Here is a 17753-nt window from a genome sequence, read left to right on the forward strand (position 1 = left end):
GGTCGCCTAAGACCATCAGAAAACACATATGTAATTACATATTGTTTTTGTGATTAATCACTATGCTTTAATTATGTTCAATTTGTAACAATGAAAATACATCCTGCATATCAGATATTTATATGACGATTCATAACAGTAGCAAAATTACAGTTATGAAGTAGCAACGAAAATAATTATGGTTGGGGGTCACCACAACATGAGGAACTGTATTAAAGGGTCACGGCATTAGGAAGGTTGAGAACCACTGGTCTCGTGAGAGGCACAGATGTATGTGAGACTGTGATATGGGCTGATATACAGGGGACTCTTGCAGCCCAGAAGAAAAATATCTTACCTAACCTGGATTTCACTAAGGAAAGCTTTCCAGGAAAGGTGGTGTGATGCTAACTATGGAAAGTTGATTAAGCCACCATCTTAAGCCAGGATAAGTTGTGCAGAGAAGGGCATCTCAGGCTGAGAGAATGGCAAGTGCACAGGCATAAATGCAAGAGAGATGTGTTTCCATAGCTAGGACATTATCTGGCTACTTAATTTTTTTAACCTCTAGTGTAAGTCTTAGAAGCTTAAATAGAGAAATAAGAACTACCTTTGGGGTTTACACTTAGTAAATGCTCAGTAAATATTTATGCAGTTTGAGGAGTGGATTCTGAAAGGCCCCTGACCAAGGAGCTTTCACTGTAAGAAGCAGATAGTTTGCACAGAAGTTGGGTTTTGAAAATAGCTTTAGCTTTGAGCAAACAAGGCTGTGTCCTGGGCCCCCAGCACATGGGTTGCATATATCCGCTGGGAGTTTGAGGTGCTTCCTCATGGCATTCATGGACTGTTTTTGCCATATAACTGATTTCTTTCTTTTTTTTAAAATATATTTTATTTATTTTTTACAGAGAGGAAGGGAGAGGGATAGAGAGTTAGAAACATTGATGAGAGAGAAACATCGATCAGCTGCCTCCTGCACACTCCCTACTGGGGATGTGCCCGCAACCAAGGTACATGCCCTTGACCGGAATCGAACCGGGGACCCTTGAGTCCGCAGGCTGACGCTCTATCCACTGAGCCAAACCTGTTAGGGCATATAACTGATTTCTATTCAAAAAGACTGTGCCACAGAGCAAACATACTTCTCTTATTCATCCTGTCTTAATCCTGTTTTTGAGGAGGGAATAATGACATTTCTCTTATTAGGATCTTTCCCAAACCAGATTTCATTCAGCATTTGTATTGTGTGTGTTTCCCCCCCTATTTGTTATAGATGCGTCCCCAGTGGTAGGCATACTGGTACCTCATAAATTGTTAAAGTCATAGGAGCACCTTCTAAAGAAGGCTCTTATGGCCCTTTCATCAATATCCAGGGCTCTTGAGTCCTTCGCCTGAAATCTCTCTTGTCTTTCTAGTACTTGATGGTGAAGTTCCTCTGCACCCGTCAGGAGTCAGCAGAGCGCTTGGGAGTACAAGGCTTGAGCATCAGTGGCTACCTCCGGCCTGCAAGAGCAGAAGCAGAACAGAGTGCCATCTGTGCTCACTGCAGAAAGGACATGGAGGAGAGTGTCTGCGGGGCCTCACTGCTCCTTAGGACCCTTCAGTTCATCCAGCAGCTTGCCCATGACCTGGTAGTGTTTCCTCAGTTGTTAGACTTCACTCCTTTGGGAAAATAACGACAGTGTCCAGGGAAATGAACACCAGTCAGTGGAACCTGGCTGTGCTGAAGCCATGCAGTATCAATGAGTGGGGAGGCATCATGCTGGGATGACATTGGAAGGCCAAGGGGAGTGAGGTACTGGTCATTGAGGGCATCAGTCAGTGAAACACTAAGTTGCTTATGGCCACCATTGTGAGGGTTCCTAGACTAGACATGCAAACAGAGCTTAAAGATCCCCAGCTAAGGTTGCCAATGGCAGACTGGGGAGTTGAAGCAAGTTTATAGGATTTATGTCTTCTTTAAGGACAATTATTCCTGAAGTGTAGGTAAATTCTATTTGTTTATTAAAAATACCAAAATAATGTCAGAATTTGAAATCATTGTATTTTTCACACTGACTTCTACAGTCACTAATAAAAACACAATAACTCAAAGGTTAATTCTTATAGCCACCACTATAGAGAACATAGTTTGTCTCAGGAATTCAGTGATGCTCTCTCATGTGGTGTGCAACAGTGTCCACTCTTTTTAATATGTTTTTGTTAATTTTAGAAAGAGAGGAAGGGAGAGGGTTAGAGAGATAGAAACATCAATTTGGCTGCCTCCTGCATGTCCCCCACTGGGGATCAAGCCTACACCCGGGCATGTGCCTTGACTGGGAATTGATCTGAAAACCTCTTGGTTCATGGGTGCACACTCAACCACTGAGCCATACCAGCTGGGCAGCAGTATCCACTCTTGACCTTTATTCTGCTTCAGGGCGCTGCTCAGACGCTGGTAACTCAATTTATATGGTTTGTTTGGTCTTTGTTATTCAAGCTCTCTTATCACAGCAGGAAATAGCAAATGAGAGAGAGTTGCTGAGAAATAGCAGGAGCATTTATAGCAGAATTGGTCTGTTAACCTACATTCAGGGAAGGGTCAAAATATACTGTAATGTGGTCCTGGACAGTAATCATCATCCAGTGAAGACTCATTTATGTTTCAGGTGTGATGTTGATGAAATCAGGGAGCCTCCATGGGTGTGTGTGTGTGTGTGTGTGTGTGTGTGTCTGATCTATACTAATAAAAGGGTAATATGCTAATTAGACCGGGTCGACTGGCCATCTTCCGGATGTCCGACTTCCTTCTGGACAAAGCCATGATGGTGGGGGCCGAGGCAGAGGCAGTTAGGGGTGATCAGGCAGGCAGAGGCAGTTAGGGGTGATCAGGCCAGCAGGGGAGGGCAGTTGGGGGTAAGATCAGGCCAACAGGGGAGGGCAGTTAGGGGCGATCAGGCAGGCAGGCAGAGGGGTTAGAGGCAATCAGTCAGGCAGGCAGAGGCAGGGGTGATCAAGCAGGCAGGCAGGTAAGCTGTTAGGAGCCAGCGGTCCCAGATTGCGAGAGGGATGTTCGACTACCGGTTTAGGCCCGATCCCTGTGAGGGATTGGAGAGGGTGCAGGCTGGGCTGAGGGAAGCCCCCCACTCCATGCACGAATTTCGTGCACCAGGCCACTAGTGTGTGCGTGTGTGTGTGTGTGTGTGTGTGTGTGTGTAGTACAGCTGTGGGCAAACTACGGCCCGTTTGAAATGAATAAAACTAAAAAAAAAAAAAAGACCGTACCCTTTTATGTAATGATGTCTACTTTGAATTTATATTAGTTCACACAAACACTCCATCCATGCTTTTGTTCCGGCCCTCCGGTCCAGTTTAAGAACCCATTGTGGCCCTCGAGTCAAAAAGTTTGCCCACCCCTGGTATAGTACATATATATATGTACACATTTACATACATATGTACATATACATACCACATACACATATACATATTTTAGAAAGTTTCACACCGAAAAAGTTGTTCATAGACTTTTTAGTAGTAAAAAGTAAGCATTCATTATATGGGAACTTTATCCTGTGGCTACATCTTCCCTTAACAGTGAGAAGTAAATGAGCCATTATGGTCTTTCTCCATATGCATTTTTAATTTTCTTTTTTCTGGTCTTTAGGTGCAGCAGAAGGAAAGTGGCTTAAAATATAAGTCTTTTCTGGACTTCGCGGGTCTTGATTTGGAGATCTTCTGGAATTTTTACAGTAAATTAAAGCAAAAGTAGGTCAGAGTTTGTGATAAGGTGATAATCATATAAAAACACACTGCAGACACTGAGTTTTGCTATTCTAAATGGACTTTTTTTCTAAGTTTTTTTTTTTTTTTTTTTACTTCCCACTAGTTTATTGTTCTGATTTTAAAGATTTGGTTCTTATGGAAAATAACACCTAGATATAGAAATAACAAAAAGTAATATTATATAGAAATTACACATTTTAATAAATCATTTGTGATTTGGGTGGTATTTTCCAAACATTTTCTCATTTGATTATCATTACAACCTTGTGGGATGAGCAGCTTAAGTATTATAGCAGTACCCTCATTTTACAGATGAGGAAACAGGATGAAAAATGCATTTCCTGGCCCCACTGTGGGCAGTCAGGTGGGGTCTGTATTTGCAGACTCTACGTAGCACAGTCTTCTTCCCATTCCACCTTTTACTCCTCTGGATTGGCATTGTTTTCACCAAGCCTGATGCCTAGAGAAGAGTCCTTTGTGGACTGTTTGGCTTTTGGGGGGGGGGGAGGGGGGGGGGGAATAAAAGCAACTTGCCTTTTTGCTCTCTGATGTATTTTATCTTTCTGTAGCCCGAGGGAAGAATGCATCTGTGCCCAAACCCTGCTTTTGCAGCTCCTTCAGAGCTGCTTCTTGGTGCTGCAGAGAGACTCCACGGCTGCCTCTGAGGATGCAAAGGCTCCCCGCCAGAGCCCTCGGGCAGTGGAGGCCGCCAAGGAGCTCTATACACACTTATGTGATGGTAGGATTGGGGTTTTCTTTAATGTGATCCTGTGCTAGTCTTGCTGTGGAGAACAGGCGGTCCTCTGATCATGCAAGCCCAGTAAAGGGATTGCTTTGTTGGAAAATGAGTTTCCTTTGATCCTCTTTTGAATCTTATTTTGGTTCAGTGTTTATTCCCTCATGAATAACTTCCTTCTGGCTTCTGATATATGGTTGTCTGATATTGAGAGAAATTATTGTCACACTTTTTAGTCTTTACTGGGATGAGTTTGATAGATTGAGGGAGATATTATAATGATAAATTGAAAATAAAAAACGTGACTGACTGAAGTTATTTTTTTAAAAATATATTTTTATTGATTTCAGAGAGGAAGGAAGAGGGAGAGAGAGAGAAACATCCATGATGAGAGAGAATCATGGATTGGTCACCTCCTGCAAGTCCCCCACTTGTGATCAAGCCCACAACCCGGGCATGTGCCCTTGACCGGAATTGAACCTGGGACCTTTCAGTTCGCAGGTTAATGCTCTATCCACTGAGCCAAACCGGCTAGGGCTGAAGTTATTTTAAGTCTTTGCCAAGTTGTGTCTCAAAAGGACAGGGAAATAATGAAATTAAAACTGATATGTATGGTCTTTAGTTAAATGTAAACAAACAAACAAAAAATAATTTCCTTACATTGCCTAGTGTGTACAGAAATATTTCTTTGCTCTGGTATTAACTGCAAAATGGAGAGTAATGAGTTTATAGGCTAGTTAATGCAGATATAGATATAGTAAGTGAATAGATGGAATAAATTAAAGCTGATTCCATTGTTCATTTTTGTCAGTGGTGGATAGGGTGGATGGAGACTCTGTGCCCATGGAAATACTAAAACAAGAAGTCAGGAATACCCTTCTCAGTGGAGCTGCCATCTTCTTTCCTGATCGACAGACCCAGCGGAACCATCTCTTCACCATGATGGTACATATATAAGTTAAAAGTATGGATTATATTCCTGATAAAAATGATGTAATAGAAGGCCTCGCCAGTGCTGTAGAACCAGGAAAAGAAATTTTCAAAATAACAATTGAAAAAAATAAAACCAATAATAATTATTTATAAATGATATGGTTATAGATTATTTGTTATTGCCTGTGTAGACAAGCATCTAATAGGATTACTGGTAAGAGTTTGATATGGAAAATTAGAGACAGCATTCTGAAAAGGCATTTCTATATGCAGCAGCTAATTAACAAATGAATAAAAGTGCTCTGTGGGATGCATAAAAGCTTATTGAAATAAAGGACAGAACAGAAGTGTAAAATGTGGTTTCTGATACCAAGGTCTTCAGTCCAGTTGGGAACACCTGCCACAAGGAAAAACGAACCCCATAGCATTAGGAGTAGAAGAGAATTGTGTTGATGCTAAATGACTAAGAACGGTTTCAGGGAGGAGGAAGAATCTCTGGTTGTATTTCACTGTCTGCAAAGTTTGCATATCAGCTTGAGACACTGGCTTTCACATTTTGAGTTATAACCTTTAGATCTGACCCACTGGACTGTGGGCAAAGCTCAGTCCTACTTGTTTATTAGAAGTATTTACCAGGCAGCTAAGCAAAGGATTTTGTTTTTGTTTTTGTTTTTTGCTGGCATGTGTCCCACGGAGAAAAATAGAAAGAGTACATATAACCTCTTGAATGACATTGCTATTAGCCGAGCAGCCCAGTGTAGCCTAGTAGCCCCATCAGGAGGTGTGATTTATATAACTGTCACCATAGGCTGTTCTGACTTATATAGAAAGAGCTTAGATCCTATTTAAAAACAAAGTTCACAAGAAATGCTCCCTGTCCCTGCTCTTTCCTCTTGCAATGGCATGCCCAGTGATGAAAAGTACTGGTGTACATCTTTTGGAAGTCATCTTCTTAAACATTTACAACGAGCTTTCCTGCAGGAAGCCTTGATGATAACTTTAGCTGTGAACAAAAAGTAAATTGCCATCTTCTGTTTAGATGGGTGGTTCTGCTCCCTCTTAGCACAATGCCAGGTCTAAGTTGGGCACCGTGATGTGGTCTGCTGACCCCGGCTTTCCTCATGCTTGGGAACAGAGGGCAGGTGCATTCATGCTGCTCTAGGTCATTGGAATGTCAATGAATAGATTTTCTGAATGTGCCATTTCTTGTTTTCTAGAAAAATGTCACTGAGCAGGAACATAAGCAATCCCTGCAGCTCACTTTCCGCTCACTGTGCACGTATTTTAGGTAAGTTTGTAATTCTTTGCAATTGTCCAATATTTCAAATCTTTGCAAAGTTGGTTTCCTTAGCTATCCCTTCCTTTCATGTGCTTTTGGAGTAACCAGCTACATCCCTCTGCTCAGCCAAGTTTCTGAGTGATAAACCACTTGTTGTAGGAGTGACTGAAGTAGTGGGAGAATGATAATCTTATCCAGACCTTAATCTAAGTCCCAGTCATTATAAGATAACTTAAAATTGAACCCAATGAGGATTTTTTTGAATACTTCAGTTTCTAGATAATTTTGAAAACAAAAACTGAAGCCCTGTACTGAAGTCTAAAAACCCAATTACATTAAAACCAACTGCAGCAGGGTAGCTTAGCAAAAAAAGTGTGCTTCGAGGGGATGGCTTGGAGAGTTTTGCTTGCTTTGATTTCTAATGGGCCTGTAGGCTATAGACTTTTTTTTTTTAAGTCCTCACCAGAGGATATGTTTTTTATTTTTTTATTTTTATTTTTTTAATTAAATCTTTATTGTTCAGATTATTACATTTGTTCCTCTTTTTCCCCCCATAACTCCCCTCCTTCCAGTTCCCACCCCACCCTCCGCCCTCACTCCCCACCCACTGTCCTCATCCATAGGTGCATGATTTTTGTCCAGTCTCTTCCTGCATCCCCTACACCCCTTTCCCCCACAAGAATAGTCAGTCCATTCCCTTTCTATGTCCCTGATTCTATTATAATCACCAGTTCATTCTGTACATCAGATTATTTATTCACTTGATTCTTAGATTCACTTGTTGATAGATGCATATTTGTTGTTCACAATTTGTATCTTTACCCTTTTCTTCTTCTTCCTCTTCTTAAAGGATACCTTTCAGCATTTCATATAATACTGGTTTGGTGGTGATGAACTCCTTTAGCTTTTCCTTATCTGTGAAGCTCTTTATCTGACCTTCACTTCTGAATGATAGCTTTGCTGGGTAAAGTAATCTTGGTTGTAGGTTCTTGGTATTCATCACTTTGAATATTTCTTGCCACTCCCTTCTGGCCTGCAAAGTTTCTGTTGAGAAATCAGCTGACAGTCGTATGGGTATTCCCTTGTAGGTAACTGAGTTTCTTTCTCTTGCTGCTTTTAAGATTCTCTCTTTGTCTTTTGCTCTTGGCATTTTAATGATGATGTGTCTTGGTGTGGTCCTCTTTGGATTACTTTTGTTTGGGGTTCTCTGCGCTTCCTGGACCTGTAAGTCTATTTCTTTCACCAGGTAGGGGAAGTTTTCTGTCATTATTTCTTCAGATAGGTTTTCAATATCTTGCTCTCTCTCATCTTCTGGCACCCCTATAATTCTGATGTTGGTACGCTTGAAGCTGTCCCAGAGGCTCCTTACAGTATCTTCGTATTTTTGGATTCTTTTTTCATTTTGCTTTTCCGGTTGGGTGTTTTTTGCTTCTTCACATTTCAAATCTTTGACTTGATTCTTGCGCTCCTCTGGTCTGCTGTTGGGTGTCTGTATAATATTCTTTATTTCAGTCAGTGTATGCTTAATTTCTAGTTGGTTCTTTATCACAACATTGAGGGTCTCATTAGATTTCTTATAGATCTCATTAAGTTTATCGGCAGTTTCTAGAAAATTATTGAAAGACCTTAAAAGTGTGGTTTTGAGTCCATATCCTCCAATTCTGACATCTGTGTCCTGTTTCTTTGTTTCCACATTTTTTATGCTTTCTTGGTGCACCCCCTAGTGGTCTTTGTGCGCAGTCTTGTTGTAGTTAAGCTTTGATTGTTGTAGGTAATTACTACTTGACCTCCAGGCCAACTGGCTGTGCAGATATGTTTTTTATTGATTTGAGGGAGAGAAAGATAGAGAGAGAGAGAAACATTGATGTGAGAGAAATATCAATCAGTTGTCTAAGAGGGGATCGAACTTGCAACCTGGGTATGTGCCTTGACTTTGAATCAAACCCATGACCGATGTACAGGATGATGCTCTAGCCAACTGAGCCACACCAGCCAGAGCTGAAGGTATAGACTCTTAAAGGAGGGAGATAACTAACAGCCTGAGCTACTGTCTGCAAGTCAAACCATACTTGGTGTGGCTGCCAGACTTAGAGGGCTCTATAAAATCTGTTCAGAGTGGAGTATCAAGGATGATGAAAGAGGCTGGGGCTGTCATGTGAACATTTGAGACACGGAATGATTAGCCCAGATTGTCAAGTTAGCAGTCATGAGGTTAGGTGTGTTTCTTATTGGTGGTCAAGGTGGTTTATTCATCAGATTTATTCCTTGGAATCTCTTTTAAGGATTTGAGGATTTATGTGCCTGTGCTTACATAAGGACATGTGCTGGGACAGTGCCCCATACCCAGCAGGGACCATGGCTTTTTTCCTGACCCAAATTCATCTCATCCCATTGAACTGACACTGAAGTCTTGCTAGGTTCCTTTTTGGAACCTTTTAAGATAAAAACACATGTAAATCCACTTCCTGAAACAAGGTGTCGTGACTCATTTGTGTTCTTTCAGTGATAGGGACCCAGGCGGCCTTCTGCTTTTACCTGAGAAAGGCGACCTGGCCGACACGAACATTGGTGAAGTCCTGGCCGTCATGAGGACTCTCCTCTCTGTTGCTGCTCGAGAGGTAACTGATGGTTGCTCCCTGTGGTCTTTGCCTTCTGCTTTTAGGAGCTTGTAATAGAGCTGTCACTGTGCCTTCACCTTCAACCCTCATTTACAGTATGAACATAGTTCTATTCCTGTGACCATCAATGAGCACACAGATTTCCCAGCCTGCCTTGGCTCCTAATCTGCCAGCTTTTGCAAATGAGTGAGGGGACATGTCTGTGACATGTTTTCTTCACTTGGGCATTTTTGAAACTCATCCATGTTCATGCATGTGCACAGTGTTTCCTTTATGAGTGTGCCACAGTTAATTTATCTGTTGTATTATGGAGGGGCAGTTAGGTCCAGTTTGGGGCAGTTACATAACAGATATGATATGAACATGTCTTGTGGTTCTTACATGCAATAGTTTATTCCTGGAGGTCAGGTGATTCTTCAGAGAAACTCCGGAGAATAAAGATGATGGTTAGAAAGCCATAGAGGACTAAGAATTGTTTTCTAAGTTGGGAGAGATTTGACGGAAGGCTCAGGGAGAGGATCCACAGAGAAAAGGGACTGGATGATGTGAGAGGGAAACGAGATAATTGGTGGGTTAAGGTTCCTGAGGGGCAGAAGGAACCTTATGGAGTGAAAACCATTTGTAAAGGTTCTGAAAAGCTGAGGGCAAAAGAGGAGGTGTCATAATACCTCTTTCTTGGTCACTTCTGGGTTGAAAGCTCTTTTGTGACCATTCTCATTTCCCTAGAATTTTTTTGCCAGTGGCAGCTGCTGTCTTAAATGCCCTTGGCTGTGTTCTGTGAATGGCCTTGTAAACACTTTCTCTTTGTCTCCTCCCTTGCAGTGTGAACTGTTGATGCTCAACAAGGCCCAAGCGGAGGTTGGCTCTGTGCTCTTCTCCCTGTTCTGGTCTGTCCAAGGCAGCCTGCTCTCCTGGTGCTACCTGCAGCTGAAGAGCACAGATCCTGGAGCCAAAGAGCTTGCCATTGACCTTATTGAAAAATGTGAGTTTCAAGACAAAATCCATGAAAACGGGTGTTTGGGTTTTGACTCTGCATGTTCTCACTTTTTAGTACTCATTCATTGAATGTGCATATGGTTTTCTTTTCTTGATACAAATCGGATTTGTCTTTGGGTTGTTTTCTCTTCTTAAAATAGAATTCGGTAGCGTATCTTTTTGCCCAAAGTTTCCTGTCTGAATATGGTAGCATGCCTAAGTTTTTTTTATTGCAGGCTTGGGTCATTGCACAACCTAAACATTGCCTCTGCAGTCATATAGCACTTCTAGATGATGTCACACTCTGCAGTCATACAGCACTACTAGATGATGTCACACTCTTCAGTAGTCTGCCTTCCTAGTTTTAGTTAAGTCACGCAAAAGGGAAAGTCTTAAACCTTTAGAGTCTAAGGTGTGTGAGCACTGCTGTGATCTTTGCTGATTACAGAAAATATTCAGATTCATGTCCCATAAACCCACAGAAAATTATATGAAACTTAGCAGGTTCTGAGAAATTATATGTGGAAAATTTAGTTCCATCAAACTTGGTCTCAGCAGCTGTGACAAAAATGCTTACACTGTTGAGCCCTGCCACCTAAAGCTTGTCCCATGATATGGCACACCTAGTGATGGCCCATTGTGAACAAAGGGAAAGTAGCAACGGGGTCGGTCAGCCATGCAATTTCACTTACAAAAGTAATATCTCCACCTCTTTGAAAAGAAGCAAAAATGAATTACTTACTCTAAAGGGAATCTTTTACTGGATTTGCATTGCTTTTCTTGCCTCGAGGAAAGCATTTGTATAGTACTTCCTGGTCTCCTGGTCTTTCTGATGTGGAATTTCCTTCATAGCTTCTGTGACAGCTTACCCTTGATGATGACCAAGCAAGTGATATTTCTCCTGTATAACACATTTTTTTTTTCTGTCTTGGTAGATGTGGAACAGTTTCTGGGAAGCACAAGAGTGATTTTGGAGTCCCTTTTGTCACAGTATAGTGGAAAAACGATAGTAGAAAAACTATGTAATTCAGTGTTTTCAATGGCAGCTCGACAACTGGTAAGACAAAGTGGCAGCCATTTGTAAAGGGCAGGAGGGTCTGCAGTGGACACTAAGTGCTATCTATGTTCATCTTCCTTTAGGTAATCTTTCTGCTGGACTTTTGCACTTTAGACATTTCCCACTGCAAACTCTTGAGAGAATTCAGTACCCTAACAGAGTTGTTGAAGAGGCTCTGCAGTGACCCCGAGGGAGGACTGAATAAGGTAACTTGAGTTGGCACTTAAACTGCTGTGTATTTCCCTCACGAGCGTTGTGACCACGCTTAGTGAAGCATACCACGGTATGGAACGGGTTTACACAGATAAATGTTGTCGAGAAGACCCCCTATATTTTATCAGTGGTTTTGCTAATAAGGATAAATGCCAGTGTGAGTTTATTTGGTGAGGTCATTGTTAGAAAGGAGACACAGAGAAAGCTGTGCATATATTAACTTCAGAATTTTATAGCACATCTACACTAATAAAAGAGAAACATGGTAATTAGCGTATGACCGCTACCCTTTTCATTGGCTAATCAGTGAGTATATGCAAATTAACTGTCAGCCAAGATGGTGGCAGGCAGCCAGGCAGCTGAGAACAGGATGCTTGGTTGCCCCAGCGATAGAGGAAACCAGGGTTCCCTCCTGCAGCTGTGGGGCTCTGAGCTCCTGAAGCAACAGCTCCAAAAGATACAATCTTTCAATTATAGAAGCTAAAAGATGGCGGTTAATCTGCATACTCAGGCTCCAAGCGGTAGAGCGAAGCCAAACAGCCCTGAAGCCGCAGAGCAGAGAGGCCTCACTGCCCGGGGATCAGCGGAGCCGAGAGGCCTCCGGGCCCCGGGATCAGCGGAGCCGAGAGGCCTCCTGGCCTGGGATCAGCGGAGCCTGATGGAAGCCCTGTGTGTTTATGCACCCTGGGGGTTCAGAGGTCCTGTCCTAGGCAGAGGCCTATGGCGAAATTTTCGACTCAGAAGCAGCCTTCGGGCTGGAAGGCGGCTCCTCTGACCTCAGTGCTGGAGAAGACCATTAAGCAGAAAACTAAAGAAACTGATTTTACATCATTTCCCAGGTGTAGAACAGTTGGCATGTAAGCCCCTGACCAGTGCCCAGCCTCTCCTCTGTCAGTCTATCTCACTCTTAGGTACCATGTTCTTTGTTCTGTCTTAACTGCAACTCATTTTTAAACTAGATTGCTTTTAAAAGAAGACTAAATAAAGTTTCCCTTAAGTTATTTAGATGGTGCTGGGGCTGCTGGGGGCCTGATAGAAGACACAAACACACAACGGGGGACCTGTACCCAGCAGCCCCAAGGCCCGCCATTTTGGTGCTGGGGCTGTTGGGGGTATCAGAGACACAAACCCACAGGCCCAGCACCCAGCAGACCCAAGGCCTTCGTGGCAGCACTAAGGAGCAGCAAGCCAAGCGGTAGGAAGCAGCAAGCAGGTGGGCAGTAACAAGGGAGGGGTCCCGGACTGTAGGAGGTCACATGCTGGGCTAAGGGACCCCCCCCACCCATCCCCAGTGCACGAATTTCGTGCACCGGGCCTCTAGTCTACACTAATAAAAGACAAAGATGCTAATTGACTGTACCTTTGCTATGCCCCAAGCCACGCCCACCCGCCAATCAGAGCGACTATATGCAAATTAACCCAACCAAGATGGTGGCCGGCAGCCACGGAGCTGGAGCAAGCAGGAGGCTTGGTTGCCCAGGCAATGGAGGAAGCCAAGCTTCCCGCATGCCTTGAGCCAGCTGTGGCCTCCACTCATGGCAACAAAGTTTCAATTAGAGAAGCTAAATAAATCCCAGATATCTGCTTCCAGTCTGCCTCCACTGGGAGTTTGGGTGGCTGGGGGCTGTGGCCAGCCTGCAAACAGCCATCAGCCCCTCACCCAGGCTGGCCAGGCACCCCAGCGGGGACCCCCACCCTGAAGGGGCCGTGGCCAGCCTGCAAACAGGGGGAGCTCTGCTCAGCCACAAGCCAGGCTGACGGCTGCCAGTACAGCGGTGGTGGTGGGAGCCTCTCCTGCCTCCTCAGCAGCGCTAAGGATGTCGACTGCAACTTAGGCCTGCTCCCTGCTGGCAAATGGACATTCCCTGAGGGCTCCGGGCTGCCAGAGGGATGTCTGACTGCCAGCTTAGGCCCAATCCCCCCAGGGAGCGGGCCTAAGCCAGCAGGTGGTCATCCCCCGAGGGGTCCCAGACTGTGAGAGGACACAGGCTGGGCTGAGGGACCACCCCCCGCCCCCGCAGTGCACAAATTTTTGTGCACTGGGTCTCTAGTAAAGTTATATAAAAACCATGTAAGTGAGTAACCAGAGTGAAATCTAGAAGTGAAAATGTATGTTGCAAGGCACAAGATGGGTTGGTATTTAAAAGAAGTTTTCCCTCACTTATCTTTATAGGGAACCAAGTGTTTTCACTATCTTCTTTGAGTCTCACAACTATAGGAGTAGAAAGGGTATATATTAAAAAGTCAGTTTTAAAGGTAAAAAGACAAAGACTTAAACAAAAGAAGAAGGAGAGTTGATGGGCTCAGATTTGCTAAAGTCCCAAATAGGACTTTAGGTCTTTAAATTCCTAACTCAGTGTTTTTCCCACTGGAAATTCATGCTAATAGTGATTTGTAAGAAATAGTACTGTTATAATTAGAAAATGAAAGCTAATCAGAGTCACTGTAGTGCAGTAGAAACTGCATGTCTGTTCTGTGGAATCTAAGTGTAGGATGCTCTGTGTGTGTAGATGGGAATGTCAGGCATATTTTTAGCCTGTGTGGTGATCTGTGTAGGACTGTCAGGGGCTGTCTAGATCATGGATACGGCACAGTCTATTGCGTATGGCTGGATGTAAAGTGATGAAAACCTTTCTTATCTTGTTTGTTTGCATAGCTGGATGTCGAGACTTGGCAACAGGAACAGCCAGTAGTGTTACATACATGGACTAAGGAGTCTGCCCACAACTATGAAAATAATTGCCACGAGGTGTCTGTCTTTGTTAGCCCAGGGGCAACCTATTTTGAGGTGGAATTTGATGAGAGGTGTGAAACTGAAAAAAGGTGAGACTCACATATTCTTCTTTCCCAAGCAATAATGAATCAAAAGTGAGAGAAGGGAAGTGACAGAGATTGTGCTTTCACAGGTATGATTATCTGGAATTTACCGACGCTAGAGGTGGAAAAACACGTTATGACACAAAAGTTGGCACTGATAAATGGCCCAAGGTGAGTGGTATTCTCCAAAAGAGATAAAATGCCTACTTCTGTATCAGGTCTTCTCCTTTTGGCATCCCTCAGGAGTAATAGATGTATGTCTTTGAAAAGACGCATTTATATTATATATTTGTAAAAGGAAGTGTTTATATCAGAATTCAGCAAACTACTACTGTCACCTATTTTGTAAATAAAGTTTTTTTAACACAGCCATGCCCACTGTTTACATATCAACTATAGCTGCTTTGGAACTGCAATTTGCAGACTTGAGTAGTCATAACAGAGATGTATGGCCCAGAAAGTCAAATAATTTACTATAAGGTTCTTCATAGGAAAAGTTTGCCAATCTCTGGTCTATATCACATTGCCTAGAGTAAATGGATAGTTGTAATCCTTAGCAAGAAGGGCCCCAGGAGGGCCCAGACCATGGCAGTGAAAGCCAGGAGTCCCCCTCACAGTGAGGGCTGCATGACCCCTGGGGCGGGAGGTTCAGTGCTTTGAACTGCTGACCGTTCCTCTGCTGTCTGGGAGCACAGCACTGGGTAAGGGGAGCTCTGGCTGAGTAGGTAGTGGACAGAAGGGCATTGGGTTTAGAAACTGACCAGCAGTTTTCTGCCAGCTTTGCTTCCTTACAAGGTACAGTTGTGAATTTTCTGTTTCAGCCACTCCTTTGTACATTTCTCCTCAGTAGCTTTGGTGGGAGTGATAAGATATAATGGTGAGCCTGTAACCCAGTTTTAAATTGAGATTTTTTTGAGTCATGAAGAACATGCTTATTTTTTATTGAAATGCTACCTCCTCAAACCTGTTTGACCACATGACTTTTTTTGTTTGTTCTAGAAAGTGACCTTTAAGGCTGGTCCTCGGCTACAGTTTCTCTTCCATTCTGACAGCAGTAACAATGAGTGGGGCTACAAATTCACTGTTACTGCTTATGGCCTGCCAGATGTTGCCGTGTCTTGGGGGTTGGATTTACAACTTCTTGTTTCCCGACTGATGGGACGTCTTGCTTCCCAGTGCATGGCGCTCAAGTCTGTGCATCGTAAGTCCACGTCCCTGTCCCTTCCCTTCTTGCTACAGCCACATTGAAGAGCAAGGTGGTGCTCTCTCTCCTTAAGGTGCCTCCACACAATGGAGGAGTAAAAGATATTAATAAAATTATCTTTGTTTCCTTTAAACCAAACCAGAATAAAATGTCTACTTGACACCATAGGGGAGGCTTAGTTGGGGAGGGAGCTGAGTTTTAGTAGCATCTCATCCTTCTTTTATAAGTGAATTTTGGTATATTCCAATAAGAAGGCAGAAATAGAGACTAAATTAATTTTAGTCTTTGGATTTTGTTTTAAAGTGATTTCTTCAATTTAGTTATGAAATTCATCCAGGAAACAAGAACTATATGGAATAAACTTACTAGAGTATTTTATGTCTGTATCATTTCTTGACTTTTCTGATGATAAAAGTAAAATATCATAGAAAAATTGCATAATGGAGAAAAGCCATCCTTAATCCTAACACCCAGAGATAATTATTATCAACATTTTAATTTATTTCCACCTAGTCTTTTTTTCTATGTCTTCATAAACACACATGTGATGAATATTTAATTGTTCAGTTTACAAAGTGTGAATATTTCACCATAATTAAACATTCCTGAATGGTCTCCTGTTAGACCCTAGGGGTGGTTCACAGTCAGTTTTCAGCTTACGCAGATTAGTCATTTCAGAGGTACCTTAGCTGAATTTGCTGCACAGAACGGCAGCGTTTCAGGACTTCCTATGGCTTGGGCTCATTTGGGGTATGCGTTCCTGAAGTTCACAGTTACATTTTGGTAAATGTGGGTGAATTCCCTCCAAGTCTTAATAATTCTCACATTTTAAAACCTTTTCTTCATCAGTTCAAATATTCTTAGTATAGTATGGAAAAAATAGAACTCTCATAAGCCTTCTTCTCTTTCCAGAGTTAGGAAGTAACATGGCAGTACCTCAGGCAAAAATGGCATTAGTCCTAAACTCCCCCTTGTGGAAACCTGTCTTCAGGCATCAGATATGTCCAGAGTTGGGACTAGAAGCAAGCTGGCCCACTCATCTACAACAAGATATTAAGGAGGTATTTACTCTTCTGTTGTCTTTCTATTTGGAATGGAAAATGCTTACTAATACTTATTACTTTAAATTATAAATGTTTGTGTTTATATCTAATCACCCCTACTAAGTTGTTAGTTTCTTGAGGGAAGAAATTATCTCTTATTTATTTAGTGTTCCCACTGTGTGCCACAGGGGCCAGTGCATAATGGATGTTCAAAAATATTGAATAGGTGGCTCTTCAGCAAAATACACCAATTGCTCAGTAAATCTCTCTTGATGGAGTTATTAAACAAATATGTTAAGTCTGGTTCTAGTCCCCACTGAGTCAAGCTTTAGAGTAAAAGATTTCATGCTATGCTTTTTTGAGTGGTAGCATGTTATTTAGGCTTACAATATTTAAAACACTAAACAGGTTTGCCTGCTGTCTCTTTTTCATCTCTTTTCCTCTCTCTCTGTTCTACTACTTTTCCTTCCTTCTTCCCTCCTCTGCCCACCCCCAAGTTACTCAGTTAATTTATGAATGCAGGGACTCTTCCTCCTCTTTACCTCTCTGTTACATTTGGTTCCTTTGGACCCTCTCTTCTTTTGATTCCATGTTAGTCAACTGTCTTCTCTTACATCTAACTGCTACAGCCTCTCTTATTGACTTCACTTATTTCTCCTGTAAAGAGTAGGCTTAATTCAGGGTTTCTCTCCTTCCCTGCAACCTACCAGACTTTATCCTCTTCTCTCTTCTGCTGTCACATCTGTGTGAATAGTTCTAAATGTCAGTATCCAGAGCTCTGGTTCTTCTCCCAGACTTGCCAGTTACTCATCTTCCTGTTAGGTATTTTCATTTTAGTTCTGACTCCCTTTAACTCAGAAGTGTAAAATCGGGATTACTCCCTCCCCTGTCCGTGACTGCTCACTCCTATTATTGTTTTCCTAGGCACTGAGCCACTGTTCCCTAGCATTACCTTTATTCACCTTGTTCTCACTTTTCTATCCAGTCAGCTGCAAGCCCTATAGATTTTCCCTTGTGATGTTCATCTTCTTTCATTCCCTCTGTCTCCATCTTTATCCAGGCCCTCATCTTACACTTGCATTGTCACATTGATACCTACCAAGTTTTCTTTCTTTTTTTTTTAATACTGCATTA

General features: G+C 42.6%; 1 protein-coding gene across 2 annotated transcripts in view; it reads left to right on the forward strand.

Moving 5' to 3' along the window:
- The window catches only part of ZZEF1 (zinc finger ZZ-type and EF-hand domain containing 1), a 118888-nt gene that overhangs the window by 41905 nt on the left and 59230 nt on the right, over positions 1–17753 (forward strand). For both annotated transcript variants that reach the window (XM_070393125.1, XM_070393126.1), the window contains exons 13-25: positions 1395–1610; positions 3626–3726; positions 4314–4483; positions 5292–5425; positions 6631–6701; positions 9196–9310; positions 10133–10292; positions 11221–11342; positions 11426–11548; positions 14212–14378; positions 14462–14543; positions 15372–15573; positions 16489–16637. In XM_070393125.1, coding sequence (XP_070249226.1) covers positions 1395–1610; positions 3626–3726; positions 4314–4483; positions 5292–5425; positions 6631–6701; positions 9196–9310; positions 10133–10292; positions 11221–11342; positions 11426–11548; positions 14212–14378; positions 14462–14543; positions 15372–15573; positions 16489–16637 — 1812 coding nt within the window. The remainder of the gene's footprint in view (positions 1–1394; positions 1611–3625; positions 3727–4313; positions 4484–5291; positions 5426–6630; positions 6702–9195; positions 9311–10132; positions 10293–11220; positions 11343–11425; positions 11549–14211; positions 14379–14461; positions 14544–15371; positions 15574–16488; positions 16638–17753) is intronic.

The sequence above is a fragment of the Myotis yumanensis genome, unplaced genomic scaffold, assembly GCF_028538775.1.
Source record: "Myotis yumanensis isolate MYYU_CA2020_CCGP unplaced genomic scaffold, mMyoYum1.0.hap1 SCAF_16, whole genome shotgun sequence".
In the NCBI taxonomy this organism is placed as follows: Eukaryota; Metazoa; Chordata; class Mammalia; order Chiroptera; family Vespertilionidae; genus Myotis; species Myotis yumanensis.